The sequence below is a fragment of the Nelumbo nucifera genome, chromosome 2 (genome assembly GCF_055504915.1).
Source record: "Nelumbo nucifera cultivar China Antique chromosome 2, China Antique-T2T, whole genome shotgun sequence".
In the NCBI taxonomy this organism is placed as follows: domain Eukaryota; kingdom Viridiplantae; phylum Streptophyta; class Magnoliopsida; order Proteales; family Nelumbonaceae; genus Nelumbo; species Nelumbo nucifera.
In genome coordinates, this window is record NC_142650.1 from 49,668,013 (window position 1) to 49,685,355 (window position 17,343).

At 41.1% G+C, this 17,343-nt stretch overlaps 1 protein-coding gene across 1 annotated transcript; it reads left to right on the top strand.

Annotated features, from left to right (window-relative positions):
* Positions 1–13,190: 13,190 nt before the first annotated feature.
* Positions 13,191–13,693, top strand: LOC104601057 (cyclin-dependent protein kinase inhibitor SMR4). Its single transcript, XM_010264247.3, has one exon. The coding sequence runs from the start codon at positions 13,262–13,264 to the stop codon at positions 13,550–13,552; it is 291 nt and encodes a 96-aa protein (XP_010262549.1). The 5' UTR covers positions 13,191–13,261; the 3' UTR covers positions 13,553–13,693.
* The last annotated feature ends 3,650 nt before the right edge of the window (positions 13,694–17,343 follow it).

Genomic DNA, 17,343 nt, shown 5'->3' on the forward strand with positions numbered 1-17,343 from the left:
AAATTATGAAATGAATAAAATATTTAAGAAAAAAGGCTATTAGCTAAATTTTGTAGTTTCGTGCTATTGCCATGAATGTTGTAGGTTCAAATGTACATATATAGTCTAAACAGCAAAAACACAGAAAAACATAATCACAACCTACAAGATAGTAACTTACTAGTTCATTCATCAAATTCAAGGTTATTTCATCAAAGCATAACAAGTCAATAATGCGAACCCAGGTAACCCACTGGGATAACATTTTATATATGTGCATGTTATACATCATATCCATATCTATATTCATATTATACAGAGGAAAGAGGGAGGTCGAGAGCACCCTCATCTCAATGCTCACATGAACCTCCCTCTCTTCTCATTTCTCACATATGTGCTTTTTTGTTTTTAAATTAAATTATTAAAAATATTATAACACAATAAGACCCCCTTAAGTCTTAATTTTCTGTAATAAAATCTATCCTTACCCTCTCTAATAATTTCTGTCTAGTCAATGTTTATAACATCTTCCTTCAATCCTTGCTTTCCTCTTAAATCTCTTTGAACCTTCTTTTGACTCTCACTAATAAAGTAGGGGAATAAATTAGATGGACTGAATTGGATTGAGGGCCAACCCAAATCTAATAACCAAATTTAATTACCAAAAAAGAAAAAGACACACACACACACAAAAGTTTCTATGTGATCTCCCTTGGTCCCTAGCATATACTTGTGATAATGATTTTTGGGGATATGCTACCCTTATCTCTTTATAAAAAAGAAAATGTCGATGATGGAGTGAAATGGTATTCTTGTCTTCATGGCTGGCATTTGGCAAAACGCGAAAGAGGAATCCAACATTCCTTTGGGAATTACTTTGCTGGAATTCAGGGGAAGATGGTCTGCTGGTTAGCTGGAGTTCGTTCAAATGTTGACTTGGTCGTTGGAGGTCTCTACTCAACTCAAGAGTCCCGGATCCAATTGGGGAAAACTGAAGATCGGGAAAGATTCGACAACTTCGACTTTAAGACAGTAGCAAGATTTATTGTTAACCTGGTGGGTAGATTGGGCATTGGCGGGTGGCCCTACCTTCGTTCGGTTGAGATGTTAGCAAATAAAATGGAGATTTTCCAAGTTACAGTAGACAAAGATGTTATCAATTTCCGCAGTATGTGTGTGATAAAGTCTCCCCTGCTCCTAGGTGGTTCTTCTGTCCCGTCTCCACCCTCCACCCTCCACCCTCCACCCTCCACCCACCACTTTGGGAATGAATGATGGGTTCAAACGTTAGTGGACGGGTCGGACTTGGTATACAGCATACACAAACTGTCTTAGCTTTCACATGCAACAACCTATGATGATGTTTGTATCCATTATCCATCGTTTATCTGAAAAACAGTATGAATTCAGCGCCACATAGCCATTTCCCTCCATGCCATTCAAAATGTTGTTTAGTTAAATTATTTATCACATAAATATTTTTCCACAATTGTGTGAAAAAAATTTAGACATTTCTCTCAATTGATGTTTTCCCCAATTATTATGGGGTTTTTCACTATTCAGAATAATCTTTAATGGCGCTGGCTGTAAAAAATATAAAAATAATAATAATAATAATTGTTAAAAACGTTTCTCAACTATTTTTCTTGTTTTTCAAGAAAGATATCTTACAAATCCTTAATAAAGGACAATGAAATTAAACAGGCCCAATGTTGTGTTAGGTGGTAGTGGTTTTATAATTAGCTTTATTGTGGCATGCTTAATGTCATCTTGGCCTAACCTAACTTTATACATTCATCCGCAATTAACAGCTGGTGTGGTGTCCAATCACTGTACAGAAATTAAAACCTTTTCTTCTGTCCCAATACCTTACTTAATTTCCAACTTTCTGATTCCGATGAACTCAGCTCATGGGTAAACCTGTTCATGGGCCAGGCAGCCCGACGGGCTGGCCCGACCCGATCCTCAAACGGGCTTGTGCATAGATACTAGCCCGCGGCCTTGACCTCGGGCCTAAAAGCACAATTCCAACAGTTTTATAGGTCAGGCTCGGGATTTGCTATAAAAGCTCGGCCTTAGCTCGGCCCAGCCCGACCAAGTGTAACCTATTCTAAACCTTAGCTGAATAACCCTTTCCTATTCCCACTCTTCAGTCTTCATTTTCTATCTTCTCTCCTCACTCTCATTCTCAAGAACTGGCGCGAACCCAAACAGGCAACTACCGTTTCTCAGTCTCAGAGGCGACACGCGAGCTCAGGCACGGGCTTTCTATGAGGGCCATGCTCGGGCCCAAGTTGTAGACTTGTTGGTCAGGTTAGGCTTGGGCTCGGGCCTCAAAAATCCTGTTAATGAAAAGCAAAAGCTTGACCTGAGCCTGGTTCAGCCCGACACATGAACAGGTTTACTCATGGCCACTGTTTGAGTCAAGGTTTTTAAAACATGACCGACCCAACATGGAATCATTTTAGCCGCTGGTTCTCAGGTCAAATGGTCTAATTGTCAAGTTCAAATAGATGGCTTGTTTCTGATTTTAAAGAAATAAAAACTTAAAATAAAAAATGGTCAAAAACTATTGTCTAAATCGATGGTGCGATTGCCTAAGTCAATAGATTGTTGACCAAATCAACAATTTTTGACCGAAAAATGGTTTTTGGGTGAAACAGAACCAATTACTTAAAGGGATCTCAAGTCAACCCAAGGTTTTAAAAACCAACCCAAAAATTGAACCGTTCTAGCTATTGGTTTCTGGGTCAGCGGTTCAACTGTCTGGGCCGAATGGTTCGGACAGTTTGCACATTACTTTATATTGCGAACTGCTGACCGATTCGAACGAGTCGACAGTTCGATCGCCCAGGTCAGCGGTTTTCTGACAAAGTCAATGAGTTTTGACCCAATAACGGATTAAGGGTGAAACAAAACTGGTTGTCTGAACAGCTTTTAGGCCAAACAGTCCGACCGTTCGAATCAACCACGATTCAAAAACATTGAGTCAACCAATCTAACCGTCTTGTTCAGTCCGATTTTCAAAACCATGATTTGGATAGTATTGATCAGACAGAATTTAAGTTAATCATACAACATGTAACATGTTTACCAAACTGCCCAGCATAATTTATTACTTGTCCCACTACATTGAAAACTGAAAAAATCAAAATACTTTTCTCATAGAAAAAAGAAAGTAGTCATGACGGTACTAATTTCATGGTTACAAAGCCATGAATATAATTTAATATTTTTTTTAAGGGTAAGTAAATATAATTGAGCGAAGCGCTAAGTATGTCAAGCTCTCCCTCGGTTGTTGCTGGTATTGCATGGTTACAAAGCCATAAATGGTCTACATGGTTTGAACTTGGAAGGTTAATTATATTATTAGCTAGAGAGGCTCCCTTACGTACAAGTTGCTAACTATATAATGTATAAACGTCATGCATAAGCAGTACTTTGGATGTATAGTGAGAACATTAATTGGGAAATTAAGTTTAAGGCTTTAAGCATCACCCTCATACATCACTAGCTCTCCATTAAATAAATTGGAATCCTCCTTGGTTGAAACTGGGCTAATTTCCAGTGTAGATCAACTAAAAATGAAACAGTGAAAAATAGCTTGGCATCATCTTATTGGCTCATCAATTGGGTATTTGGGTTTATATTCTAAAGAATTAAACATATATATTAGGTAGGCCGTAGGCGAACAGCTTGATCTACAGAGTCGATAAGCGAATCGGAACCAACCAGCCTCGAGTCGAACATGAGAATGAGTATGTGGTAACCACTAACCACAACCATTGGGACAAATGTGGATTTCGCAAAGAAATTAAAGGAGGAATGCTGTGGCACATCGTCCCAATTGGTCCTTAAATTAAGAAAGAGTTGGGATGATGCGGTCAATAATAGGCTTTGTCCAGCCCCACCGATACGCCTATCACCCATTATAGGGTAAATTTCTTGAATTATCTTTATAGTTTAGTTAATTGATTAAGTGTATTTTTATTGTTTGAAAACTAATGTTTTTGACAATTGACTAATATTTTCCTTACCAATAGTAATAAAAAGATGAAAAAAATTATTTTGCCCTTTATTCTTCTTTAAATTTTCAAAATAATTCAGAAAAAAGAGAAAGAAATACTAAACTCAGTGGCTCTTAGGCGATCTCAGCACTTATATCTCTATCATTTTTAAACCTAAAAACCCCTTTGATAATAATGGCAACAATGAGCACCGTCGAGTTGATGGCGGACAAAGCAAAGGGATGAAACGGCAACAATGAAAACCCCTTGATCTGTACGGATTTGATGGCGGATAAAGCAAAGAGAGGCCTTGCTAGAGTTGAACGCTGTGAGCCACGGGTGTGGATCTGATGAACGCCAAGCTAATAGCGAGACTAATGCGAACACGGGATAATTGAGGAGCAGAGGAGAGATTTCGATCAGTTTCAATTGCGGCAATGACGAGAAAGCAACAGAATCCGTTTGGTTTGATTTCAATTGCGGCATATTAAGCCCGCGCCTTCTTAGTAGCGTAGTCTTATCTCTTGTTCTATGAATCCTATGTACTGTATATTTATTCTTGTTGTTCTTGGTTTTCGTTTAGGAGTTTGTATCCTAATCGCAAGAGGGAGCTAATTTAACTCTACCTCTATATATAAATCTTGTAATCGGCTGATGGAGAGATATACAGAAAGAAAAGATTTCCCTTACAACTCGAGTTTGTTCATGGTATCAGAGCGAAGAACGTCCGACTTTCGCACCGCCTTCTGAGACTGCAATGCTTGATCTTCTCTGACCTCTGTTCGTGGAACAGATCGCTGAAGAACGTCCGACTTTCGCACCGCCTTCTGAGGCTGCAATACTCGATCTTCTCTGACTCTGTTCGTGGAACAGATCACTGAAGAGTTTGCAGAACTCTATTCTCGATCGTCAAAGCTAGTGGCTGCAATATTTTCAGATCATTGCTCGTTCGACCCTCTTTGACCTCTGTTCGTAGAACAGATCACTGAAGAGTTTTTCTTTTTTTCTTTTTTTGCTTCCGATTGTCAAAGCTGGTGGCTGCGACAGTTGATTACTTCGGATCATTGCTCGTGAAGTGAATCTCTGAGGATTCTGTAGAGCTTTGTTTGTGACAGTCAGTCAAAGCCAGTATCTGATCTTTGCTGAAATCAATAAGGAAACGGAGACAACTTGCTTTGGTCGATCAATCATGGCAGATGGAAGAGAGAAGCAAAATGAAGGTGAGGGTGGAAGCAGAAAGGTGGTCTCACCGTACTACCTGGCAACCAACGACAATCCGGGTAATATAATTACCCAAGTCCAATTGAAAGGAGATAACTACGAGGAATGGGCTCGAGCAATGCGAATGGTGCTCCGAGCCAAGAAGAAAATCGGATTTCTTGATGGAACTATATCTCAGCCCGCAGATGATTCACCGGAGCTAGAAGACTGGTGGACTATAAACTCGATGCTGGTTTCATGGATCCTCAACACGATAGAACTAAGCCTACGCTCTACAATCACGTACATGGAGACTGTGAAGGACCTGTGGGACGACATCAAAGAACGGTTCTCAGTGGGCAATGGGCCAAGGATTCAGCAACTCAAGGCAGATCTTGCGACAAGCAAACAGGCAGGTCTCCCAATCGTGACATCGCTGCAAAACTGGAGAAGAGACGAGAAGAAGAAAGAGTCCATCAGTTTCTGATGGGCTTGGATGACTTAGTATATGGAACAGTGCGTTCCAATATTCTGGGCACCGATCCGCTGCCAAACTTGAACAAAGCCTATGCCATGGTGATACAAGAGGAGCGGCTGAGAACCATGACCCGCGGCAAAGAAGAAAGAAAAGAGGCGATGAGCTTTGTTGTGCAAGCTCAAGGTGGCACAAAAAGAACGGGACACAATACAAAAGAAAAATCTGGAGCGTGCACAAATTGCGGACGCACAAGACATGAGGTTGAGAGTTGCTTTCAACTTATCGGCTACCCGGACTGGTGGGGAGACCGACCGAGATCCACTGGGTGTGGGAAAGCTCGAGGCCGAGGAACACAAGGTAAATCTGGTCATGGACGTGGAGGCGGATAGAGATCAAATGCAGTATAAGCGGTAGGGCAAACTTCTAAACCGACCCATGCGACAGAGGGAGATCGCACTGCTTTCGGTGGATTGACTAATGAACAGTGGTCCACTTTTCTTAATCTGTTGAATTATTGCAAACCCAACACAAACGAGAAGTTGACAGGTATGAATTGGATAATTGATACAGGAGCTTCGCATCATATGACAGGAAACCTGAACCACCTGCGTGATACCGAGACCTTGACCGGTTGTCAGGTTGGATTGCCCGATGGAAAGCATGTCATGGCAATAAAGAAAGGGATCGTCATTTTGAATGATCGCATGAATCTTACTAATGTGCTTTATGTTCCTCGTTTGAATTGTAACCTGATATCTATGTCGCAATTATTAGAAGAGTCAAATTGTAATATCCAATTCACTAATAAGTTTTGTGTTATACAGGACCGCACTTCGAGGATGGTGATTGGTGCGGGTGAACTACGCAGAGGGCTCTACTGCTTCAAAGGTGTGTGCTCAAACAAGGTTCACAAAGCAAAGGTTGAAGCTTCATACGAGTTATGGCACAAGAGAATGGGTCATCCCTCTGAGAAAGTAATTAAACTTCTTCCTGATTTGAACTTTAGATGTGATAGTAGAAATAAGATATGTGGAGTTTGTTCAAAAGCCAAACAGACAAGAGGTACATTTGATTCTAGTGAAAACAATGCTAAAGGAACTTTCGATTTGATTCATTGTGATTTATGGGGTCCGTACTCGGTACGGGCGTCTTGTGGTGCCACATATTTTTTGACCATTGTTGATGACTTCTCAAGAGCCGTTTGGATATTCTTACTTAATGACAAAAGTGAAGTGGGCAAAACACTGTAGAACTTCGTTACTATGGTTAAACGGCAATATGAAAAATTGGTGAAGATAGTTAGAAGCAACAATGGTACTGCGTTTACTTGCTTGAAGGAATATTTTTCTGAGCATGGTATAATACATCAGACCTTATGTGTGGAAACACCGCAGCAGAATGGACGTGTCGAGAGAAAGCATAGACATATACTAAATGTTGCCAGAGCTCTTAGATTTCAGGCCAACCTCCCTATTGAGTTTTGGGAAGAATGTGTTATGACAGCTGGTTATCTGATCAACAGGACCCCCTCCACTCTCCTTTTGGGTAAATCACCGTATGAGATGCTGTATGGGCAGAAACCAAGTTACAAACATATGCACACATTTGGGTGTTTGTGTTATGCACGAAGCCTGAATCGTACCAGGGACAAGTTTGCCAGTAGAGCCAGACGTTGTGTCTTTGTGGGATACCCCTTTGGCAAGAAGGGGTGGAGAGTTTATGACTTAGAAAATAATGAATACTTTGTTTCTAGGGATGTGGTGTTTTAAGAAACTGAGTTTCCTTATGCTATTGAAGAAAAACAAGTCAAACGCAAACCCGATGATGGTACTCTTGCTTATAAATATGAGGAAATTGAAGAGTGTGGCAAAGAAGATAGTGAAAGAGGAAGGGGTAATGGTACTTGTGAGGTCATAAGAGAGACACGACAAGGCGACAGGTGTGAAAATAATGAAGGGGAGCATAGAGTAAGGGGGGGGGGGGGGTTCTATGGAAGAAACGAATGCAGAGAATGAGCAACTTGGACAAGGTCATAGAGTGAAGCATCCTTCCACCCGTCTCAAGGATTACGTCATACAAACCACATGGTGTTCCGACCACAGTCTGAGCCCTTCTGCCAGGTCATCTTGCCAATCTCACTCCTCAGGTACTCCCTATCCTATAACACATTATGTGAATTGTGATCAATTCTCTTTGCGACACCGCTCTTTCTTAGCAGCTGTCACAGCTAATCATGAGCCCTAGAGCTATTCAGAAGCTATCAAGGACTCTTGTTGGAGAGAGGCAATGAGAAAGGAAATTGAAGCCTTAGAAAACAACAGAACTTGGATAGTGATGGACTTGCCGCCAGGGAAAAAGGCGCTCAGAAGTAAATGGGTCTACAAGATAAAGTACCACTCAGATGGCACAATAGAGCGGTACAAGGCACGTTTGGTGATATTCAGAAACAAACAGGTTGAGGGGATAGACTACAATGAAACATTTGCACCTGTGGCAAAGATGATTACAGTCCGTACATTCCTTGCAGTGGCTACGGCTAAAAACTGGGAACTACATCAGATGGATGTGCAGAACGCGTTCCTTCACGGTGATCTGTAAGAAGAAGTGTATATGAAGATGCCCCCTGGATTTGCTTCGAGACTACCTGGGAAGGTGTGCAAGCTGCGCAAGTCGCTTTATGGTTTGAAGCAGGCCCCTCGTTGCTGGTTTGCTAAACTAACGACGGCCTTGAAACAGTATGGCTTTACCCAGTCACAATCTGATTACTCCTTGTTTACACTACGACGGAAGCAGGAACAGTTGAATATCTTGGTGTACGTGGACGATCTTGTCATCTCTGGAAATAATGGCAATGGTATATGGAGATTCAAGAAGTATCTGAGCCAATGCTTCCACATGAAAGACTTGGGAGCTTTGAAGTATTTTTTAGGAGTGAAGGTCGCCAGAAGCCAGAAAGGTATTGTCCTTTGTCAGCGAAAGTACGCTTTAGATATCATATCAGAAACTGGATTGCTAGGATCTAAGCCAGTTGGACTTCCCCTAGAACAAAATCATAAACTAGCTCTGGCAGATGGTCCTCTGATGGTAAAACCAGAGAGTTATAGGAGGCTTGTGGGTTGTTTAATTTACTTAACCATTACATGTCCTGAATTGTCCTACTGTGTACATGTGCTTGCTCAATTTATGCAGAACCCCCGTGAAGAACACTGGGAGGCGGCTTTACGTGTGGTGCGATATTTGAAAGGTAACCCGGGACAGGGAATTTTCCTTCCGGCCGACAGTGATCTTCAATTGTATGCTTACTGTGATTCTGACTGGGCCGGGTGTCCGCTGACACGACGCTCTCTCACTGGATACTTTGTATTTTTGGGACAAACACCTATCTCGTGGAAGACAAAGAAGCAGCTTACAGTGTCCAGATCATCGACTGAGGAGGAATATAGGTCTATGGCAACAACTGCATGCGAATTGAAATGGTTAAAAGGGTTGCTGCATTCATTAGGAGTTGGTCATCCTAATCCTATAAGATTACACTGTGATAGTCAAGCAGCCTTGCATATCGCTGCGAATCTGGTCTTCCATAAGAAGACTAAACACATTGAAGTAGACTGTCACTTTGTTCGCAATGAAATTCAGAATGGGAATATACGACTTTCCTATGTCAGGACTTCCGAGCAACTTGTTGATATGTTTACGAAGGCCCTGGGCAGGCAACAATTAGAACATCTTCTTGCCAAGTTGGGCATTTCCCGTTTACATGCTCCAACTGGAGGGGGGTATTAAGCCCGCGCCTTCTTAGTAGCATAGTCTTATCTCTTGTTGTATGAGTCCTATCTGCTGTATAGTTGTTCTTGTTGTTCTTGATTTGTTTTTCCTTTTTCGTTTAGGAGTTTGTATCCTAATCGCAAGAGGGAGCTAACTTAACTCTACCTCTATATATAAATCTTGTAATCGGCTGATGGAGAGATATACAGAAAGAAAAGATTTCCCTTCCAACTCGAGTTTGTTCACGGCAATGACGAGAAAGCGATCAGTTTCAGGTCCATGAAGTGGGTATTGAAAGAGAGAGCGAGAAAGCGAGAAGGCAATATGCCGTGTTCATTGCAGCGGCGGCGGCGATGACCCCTTTCAAACGAAAACAGAGGAGAATTGCTGCAATGAGTTACAGTACCTTTCTCACTCATCTCCTTCTCTCACGGCCTCTGCGTCTGCGGTTTTGAGCTTATAAAAGCGCATGGGGTGTCTCACTCTCACCCCAGAACTCGTCAGTCCGAGCCACCATGGCAGAGACTTCCCAGAAACTCTACAACTTGTCTATCTTCCTTCCGTCGCCATCGACCTATATTCGGTTTCCCCGTTACAGCTTGGTTGCAACGAGTTGCAGGGGAAAGGAAATGAAAGAGAGAACGGAAGAGAGGAAAGGGAAGAAGAGAAGGGAAGAGAGAGAAAAAGAGGGAGAGGATTGATCCACCAAAAAACTAACTCGAGCTTCTAATTAGTGCGGTTAATATAGTTGGCATTACAACCATTACAACTGGACTGACAGACTAGCCAACTGCTTAACAGACTGTCTTTTGAACTGATATAAGTTTAAAAACAACTATATTCCAGGCAATTCAATTCTTCAGTTGCAGCTGCAACTGTAACAGAAACATGATGGTTTCTCAATCTGGTTTGACAGATGCCTTGGTCGGTATTGGATACTCGCCTGCAACTCACATTGAGAGAAGTCGAGAGAGAGGAGTGAGATAAAGCAACTTCCTCCGCCGCCGTGTACTTGATCAGGAATTGTCGTTCAACTTGCAACTGCTAGAATGAGATAAAGTACCGTCTGTAACTTCCGCTCCGCTGCTGGAATGAGATAAAGCACCATCTCCCTACTGAGATAAAGATAAAGCAGAGACGTGTTGTAACTTCCTTTCCGCTGCAACTTCCTCCGCCGCTGTGTATCTGATCGGGAATTGTCATTCAACTTGCAACTTTCGATTTCATGTAATTGGTAGTTTGAGCTGTGAATTTGAGAGAGACAAGAGATGGGAGACTCTTTGTTCTCCAATGCTCGGACTTGTACTGCAGCTGCTGAGAGGAAGAGAGAGAAGACATCAGAGAGAGGACTTTGGTCTCCGTGTCGGATTGAACCGGTCTTCTCCTTTTCATGCGCATGCTCGTCGACTAGTCCATCTCCATAAAAAGGGAAAGAGAAACCAGAAATAGAGGCAGAGGGGGAGGTATGAGAAGGGAAAGAGTGGGGGAGGTAATATTGGGTTATGAAAAAATTTTATAGGTCACGTGGTGTTAGTCAATTTTCACAATCAGTAGAGATAGTATTAATTAATTTTCAAACAGTTAAAGTACAAAAACATGATAAGGGTATTTTAAGAAATTTACGTTTATATATATATATATATATATAATAGAATTACCCTTATATTTGACACTGTAACTTTAGCAGTGTACTCTCTTCCTTTTTATCCTTTAATTTTCTCAAATTATTAGTTTTTATTAGTTTACATTAGAATTAAATTTAGTGTGTATCGGTGGCTTAGCATGCCCTAACTCCTTTTTTCTTCACTAACGCTAATGGACCCTACCGTGAATTCTGTCGGCCGCTTAACTAATTATCCGTGTTAGATGACCGGCTTTTCGCATAATTTACCCGCTTACTGCTGCTACTCGTATTCAATTCAACGTTTTTTTGTCTGCTTAATTAGGAGTTATGAATGGCTTTTGTTTTTTTATCCGATAGCGCGTTTGGGAGTTGGGAGGGTTTCTGTGTTTGAATGTTGATTCAACTGCATTGAGTTATTATTGATGAAGCTAACTGATATAGCTTCATCGGAAAGTAGATTTTCCAACTTCTGTATTACCTATATTCGATTTTTTTTTTTTGGTTTTTAAACAATATGGCTTCACAGAGTTTAAGGTTCCTCAGCTCATGTAAGACCAGAATCCCCTGCCAATCGATTTTGGATCTGCTGACCACAATACATTATTAATTATATTCATCTATTTGCACATTGAGAATATCAGTCGTCACAACACAATAGATGTTTCATATGCATGGTTGGATAGACAAGACCAACAATGTGTTGTGATCAGTAGATATAGGAACTGGTGGCCTTTTCAGACTGATCTCGGTTACATGATGGTTTTGGAATGTTGGACAGATCAAATTCCTGGTCAATCGGTAAAACTGGGAGCTAGAGAGCATTTCAATTTTTACTCGCCTGCTTGAAATATTAAAACACTGGTTTACAATACACACTTGGTTCTATTTTGCCCCAAAACAGCTATTTTTGCTAAAAATCATTGAATTGATAAGCAATCTGCTGACATAGTCCGTCCAACCTTTAATCCAAACAACAGTTATTTTAATTATTTTTCATTTTTTTGATATTTTAATTTATCACAGGCCAATCTATTTTAACCCAACAATCAAAACACTGACCCAAAAACCCGTGTCCAAAGCGATTCCAATTATATTCTGAATCGGTGTTTGCTTAGATTGTGTGTTTTTTTGAACAAATCCCTTGTGTTTTTTGGTGGCCGATCACTTAGGCTGTGTTTGATTTAAAGTAAAAAGTAGGAAAAACAATCCCTTGTATAGGTTTTCTTACCTTTCTCTTTTTTTTCCTATATTTTCCTGCAAACCAAACATAGCCATAATACAAGCTTTATGGCTTGTATAGAATGTTGCTTAACCAATAACTACACCTCATAAGATATTGGACTTTGTAGTGGTTGTAGGAGCATATACACCGATGATGACCAGGTGGGAATTGGGACGTTATTATTCATTAAAGAGTCCTTAATAGTTAATACTATATGTAGGCGTTTAATAGGAAAACACCCAATTCATTGCTTGGTTGAATCGTTGAATGTTTTTTCAATTTACGTGAGGGCTGAGAGCTGAGGGCTGATTATTAGAAAGACATTAAAAATGACATTTTTCATTTTCAGTAGCGTTTTTCTTTTATTATTGTTAATGGCATTTAATGGTGTCTAGTGGCTTCTCCTCATTATTTAGACAAACTCGAGCCTATATTTTCTTTACTGTGATACAAGTAAATGGAATCTTGGAAAAGGACACGCCAATAACTTTACACGTGGTTCATCGACCAGCGAAGGAGCCCGTTGGCGTGGCTAATTCTATTCCTTGATGCCGCCCACAAGATACGGCTGGCGGTGGCGGTGGCCGCTATAGAATATTAGAGGGTAAATAAAAGTAAAAGATGCATTTTTAAGGGAACTAGGGAAGGGTTAGGGAGAGAGATGAATATTCAAATAGTTGGTGTTCCCGCGCAATCACCGACCCCCAACTTGGACTTGGCGCCGCTATATGGAAAAGCCGTGGATGAAGAGCCACGTGTTGAGCACACGTAGACGAGTGGCCCATTTCTCCAAAGGACACGTTGGTGCCACACATGCCTAGCTGTAGGTGGCTCCACTCCACCACACAATCTATATTCAATCACCACTCACCAACAGCTTCCGCTGTAAGCCACAACCAACCTCCTGATTAGTGATTTCCCACGTTCTATATATACACAAGTAAAAGGCTATTTTATAAATCCCATCTCCATTGAGTTTGAGTTGGATGTTCTTCGCTTCTTCGATTTCTAGCGCTTATCTAGAGTTACAGACAGTGAGACAGAGAGAGAAGATGGGGATAAAAGTAAACGAGAGATTAGAGGAGATGATTGAGGAAGGGTGCGAGACGCCAAAACACCGGGACTGTCGAATTCCAATGGCTTCGGTGTGCCCACCGCCTCCGAGGAAGAAACCAATCTACGGCAAGAAGAGAGACCCTCCGACGAATGGGTATTTTCAGCCGCCTGATCTGGAACTTCTCTTCGCTATAGCGCCAAGGCGGGAAGCCTGTGTGTAACTTTGAGTTTTGGTTTGTGGCATCTGCTTTTGTAGATAGTTGTAATCTATTACTTCTTCCTCCTTGATCTATGGCTATGACTCTGAAAGTCGTATTAGTTTTCAAACTGAGAAATATATTCCTTCCTTGTTCGTTTCCTTACTCTGTTTTGTTGTTCATTTTTGCGTATGCGCGATTATCCCAGTAATTTTAGACTTGGTTGCTTTCTCTGTGTTATTGTTATTAATTTGGACTGCATGGGAACCATCTCAACGAACGGAGTCACAACTGTCATGGAATTCCAACAGGATAAGAGAGGGGGGAGGAGCTTTTGGGATTTCAAAGTAAGACAGCCCTGTTAAGAGTTTTATATATAAAATAGTTATGACTTATGAGGTGAGAGTGGATTTGAGAGGGATGTGACGACTTCGAGCATATATATTCATGCCTTCACCCAGATGTGGTTTGCTGTTTCCCGGTGTGGACGACCATTGTTACGTTTCTAAACTGCAATTTACGCGCATCTGTACGCTATGTATCTGAAAATCTCTGTCTTCGTGAGGTTGGCTTGGTTTTGTTCTTGATCTATTTCTCTAAAGTTTGATTAAGGAAGCTAAGCACGAACACGAAGAGTTGAACCCTGTAATGCCAGTGGTGACACTCAATTCTAAATTGTTCACCTTCGTCTTCTTTATTGTTTCGAGAAACTGAAGCAAGCGTTATACGTCAATTTCATTTCCATCCCCAGACATGTGGCGACACACATGCAATAGTGGCTTTTGCGTTGTCATCTTGGTGATGTCGTGATCATGGTCGTTTGGAGTTGTTCTCGGTCATCCCGACTGTTGCTGTCGGCGGGCTCCTGGATCCTCAGAGTCAGAGGCCAAAGCTCTAACAAGTCTGAACTGAAGTGTGAACCGATTGGGCTAAGGCCTAATGCCCAAGGGAATTTCTTATTGCGCTCGCCAACTATTTACGTGCAGAAGCTTGTAGAATACAATTATATTGCCTTCCCTAAATTGAACCCTACACTACAGTTGTCCACGCGTGTTCTTTCTAAAATTAAAAATATGATTATTTATTAAACAAAAATAAGTTTCAGTGCACGAGAGGACATGTTGGTGCCCTGGGTACATTTTGAATTTTCCAATTCTAAGCCCCCCCCCCCCCCCCCCCCCCCTTTTTATTATTGTTGAAGTTTGAGAATATTTACTTTGTTGAATTCCTTTTTTTGATTTCTAAAATCCACCTTGTATAGGGTGAATCAATAGAGTAAGTCTTAGCTACTATGTAGAGCTTTCTTGGCATTAAAGGGTCAAACAACACTGTAAATCGGAATTAGAAACAGAATTGGCTTGAATGGATCTTCAATCACAAGACCATTTGAATGCCAATCTATTAGGAATGGAAATGGGAATTTGAATCCCTATTCTGCAAACCAAACAGACAAAGTTTTTTATTTTTTTTGATGCCCTAAGTTTTTATTTTTTCCAAGTATATGGTAGCAGGAGCCCGGAGGATAGTGGGCTACGGGAGTAGTCGTGGTCGTGAAACACCAGCGCAGCCAGCCTTGACCTTGAGTAAGTCCAGATAAAAGCAATATCCAGTTTCCTTTAGGTATTAACTATTTGGATTCTTAATATATTTCTGACTCAGAGGATCACTTCTCCAAATGATGATAAGGTTTAAAGTTGGTTCTTTATCATTCATTAAGTACAAGAGTGGAGTTCTTTTCTCCTTTTTCTTCGCCCCGCCGGGGGAATTTGGTTGGCATTGCAAGTAATGTCTGTAGGCCACAATCACATGCAGAAAGCATTACTTACATACAGAGAGTATCTTTCGAAAAGCCTTTCCCAATCCCCACTCATTCCCTTTCTGCTTTTTTTCTTAACGAATAACGGAGAAACAAAAGGCGACTGGGGTCGAGAGGCCCATAGCTAATTGGTGGGGACATTAGGACGTGGTGATTGGTTACGTACAGATGATTTTATGTGGCCTGTGCCTGTGGGCACTCATTGGGTCGATATCTTCTGCAATGCATAGCTAAACCAGGAAGGAGAATCATATTCATCCAGGCTCCACTACTCCAAGGTCTTTCCAACCTAGGTTAATGTAGGGCACCGCTCTGGATTACTGCCTAGTGGATCGAGTATATGGTACAAGCCAGATCCGCCTTGAATTAGAGAGGAAGGTTCTCCATGTGAATGAGAGCCTTCGGAGCTTTAGAAAATTAAGGGGCTCTGGTGGCAATATTAGGATATAACAGGTTCCCTTGGTTGGTCTCTGGACATTCCATTTAATTAATTAATGAAGAGGGGAACTTGTTCATATGTTGCTTCTTGGTTGGGAGCAGCAACAAGCCAACAATAACTATACCAGTAAGTTAAAAAAAGACAGGCGCAGCCACCTTTCTATGTTTTCAGGTGAAGCTTAATACTCAATAGATGTTGGGCAAGTATCGATCTACCACAGCTCGGATAGCAGTAATTTTCTGGCTAGGAGTAGCTTCTGCAGATTATATGCAAGGTACCAACTGAAATCTTGAAGCCAGTCTGATACTAACACAAGGAACAGCAATTACAACAGGCAAAGCTTTATTACAACAAAATGCACATAAGCTCTAGTAATACATGTTAATTACTATGGTAATTGCAACCATTTTCCCTGAAATTTTTAACATAGTTGCAATATATTTATTTTTTGTACATGCTCTCCATGGAAAGCGGGAGCTGGAGGTGGCGCAAGCCCGAGTATTTCTTGAGGGCGTTAAGATGGCTCATGAGCCATAGATATCACACATGATAGTTGGAGGTAGGAATGGCAACGGGGCAGGTTCGGGGCAGGGCACCCCCTCCTCGTAGTCAAGATATTCTATCCCGTTCTCGCCCCATTCCTGGTGGTGGGGCGGGTTCAGGCGGGGCACTCACTCAATCCTGAATTTTCCCAGCTTCAAGACAATCACCTAAAAAGTATCTATTTTGTGGATAATTTATAAATAGAATTATTGGAATTTGGGGGTATTTTAGGAATTGAATAATGCTAATTTAAGGGTACTTTAAAAATGGAAGTATAGGAATACATTATTTAAAGAATTTAAGAAAAACTTAGAAATATTTTAGAAATCAATGTTAAAGCTAGGGAGATTTTACTAATATACCTTCAGGTTTAGAGAATTATATACAAACCCCGTCCCCATTTACAGTTGGGGAAAACCCACCCTATTTGGGGCAGGGGGAGCCTCGATTTTATGGGAGAAATTGTCATCCCTAAGGCTATGTTTGGTTTGAAGGAAAAAGTAGGGAAAGGTAAGGAAAGATAGGAAACTTTTACAAATTTTGTATAGATTTTCCTGCTTTTCCCTTTCTTTCTCTACTTTTTCCTTCAAACCAAACAGGTGATGCCAAAGTTATTGTTGAGCTTATGTTGGTGGCTAATTCTAAACCACTATGGCACATTTGATCTCTGAATGCGGACTGCAGAAGACTTTTAAGCACCCACAACAATTGTGTAATTACTTACAAGCCTAGGAATTACAATATAATAGCTCATAAGATAGTCAATTATGCCACTTTCTCGTTGATGATTGAATGAATCGTAACCTCTGGGATTTAAAAAAGTGGTGTTTAATTAATGGTTCCACATCATCTACATTTCTCCTTGCAAATACATTGGGCCAATCACAATACATCACGTTGGTCATGTAGACGTGGATCACATATGTAAGGCTGATGTGCCGTATCGTGATTGGCCCAATATGGCAATATCCTCAGATTCCATGTGGTTCTTTGACAGCAAGAGAGAAGTTGCTAAGG

What these genes read in the sequence shown, in the direction of transcription:
- LOC104601057 (XM_010264247.3), top strand. Translation starts at nt 13,262, where the DNA reads ATGTTCTTCGCTTCTTCGATTTCTAGCGCTTATCTAGAGTTACAGACA.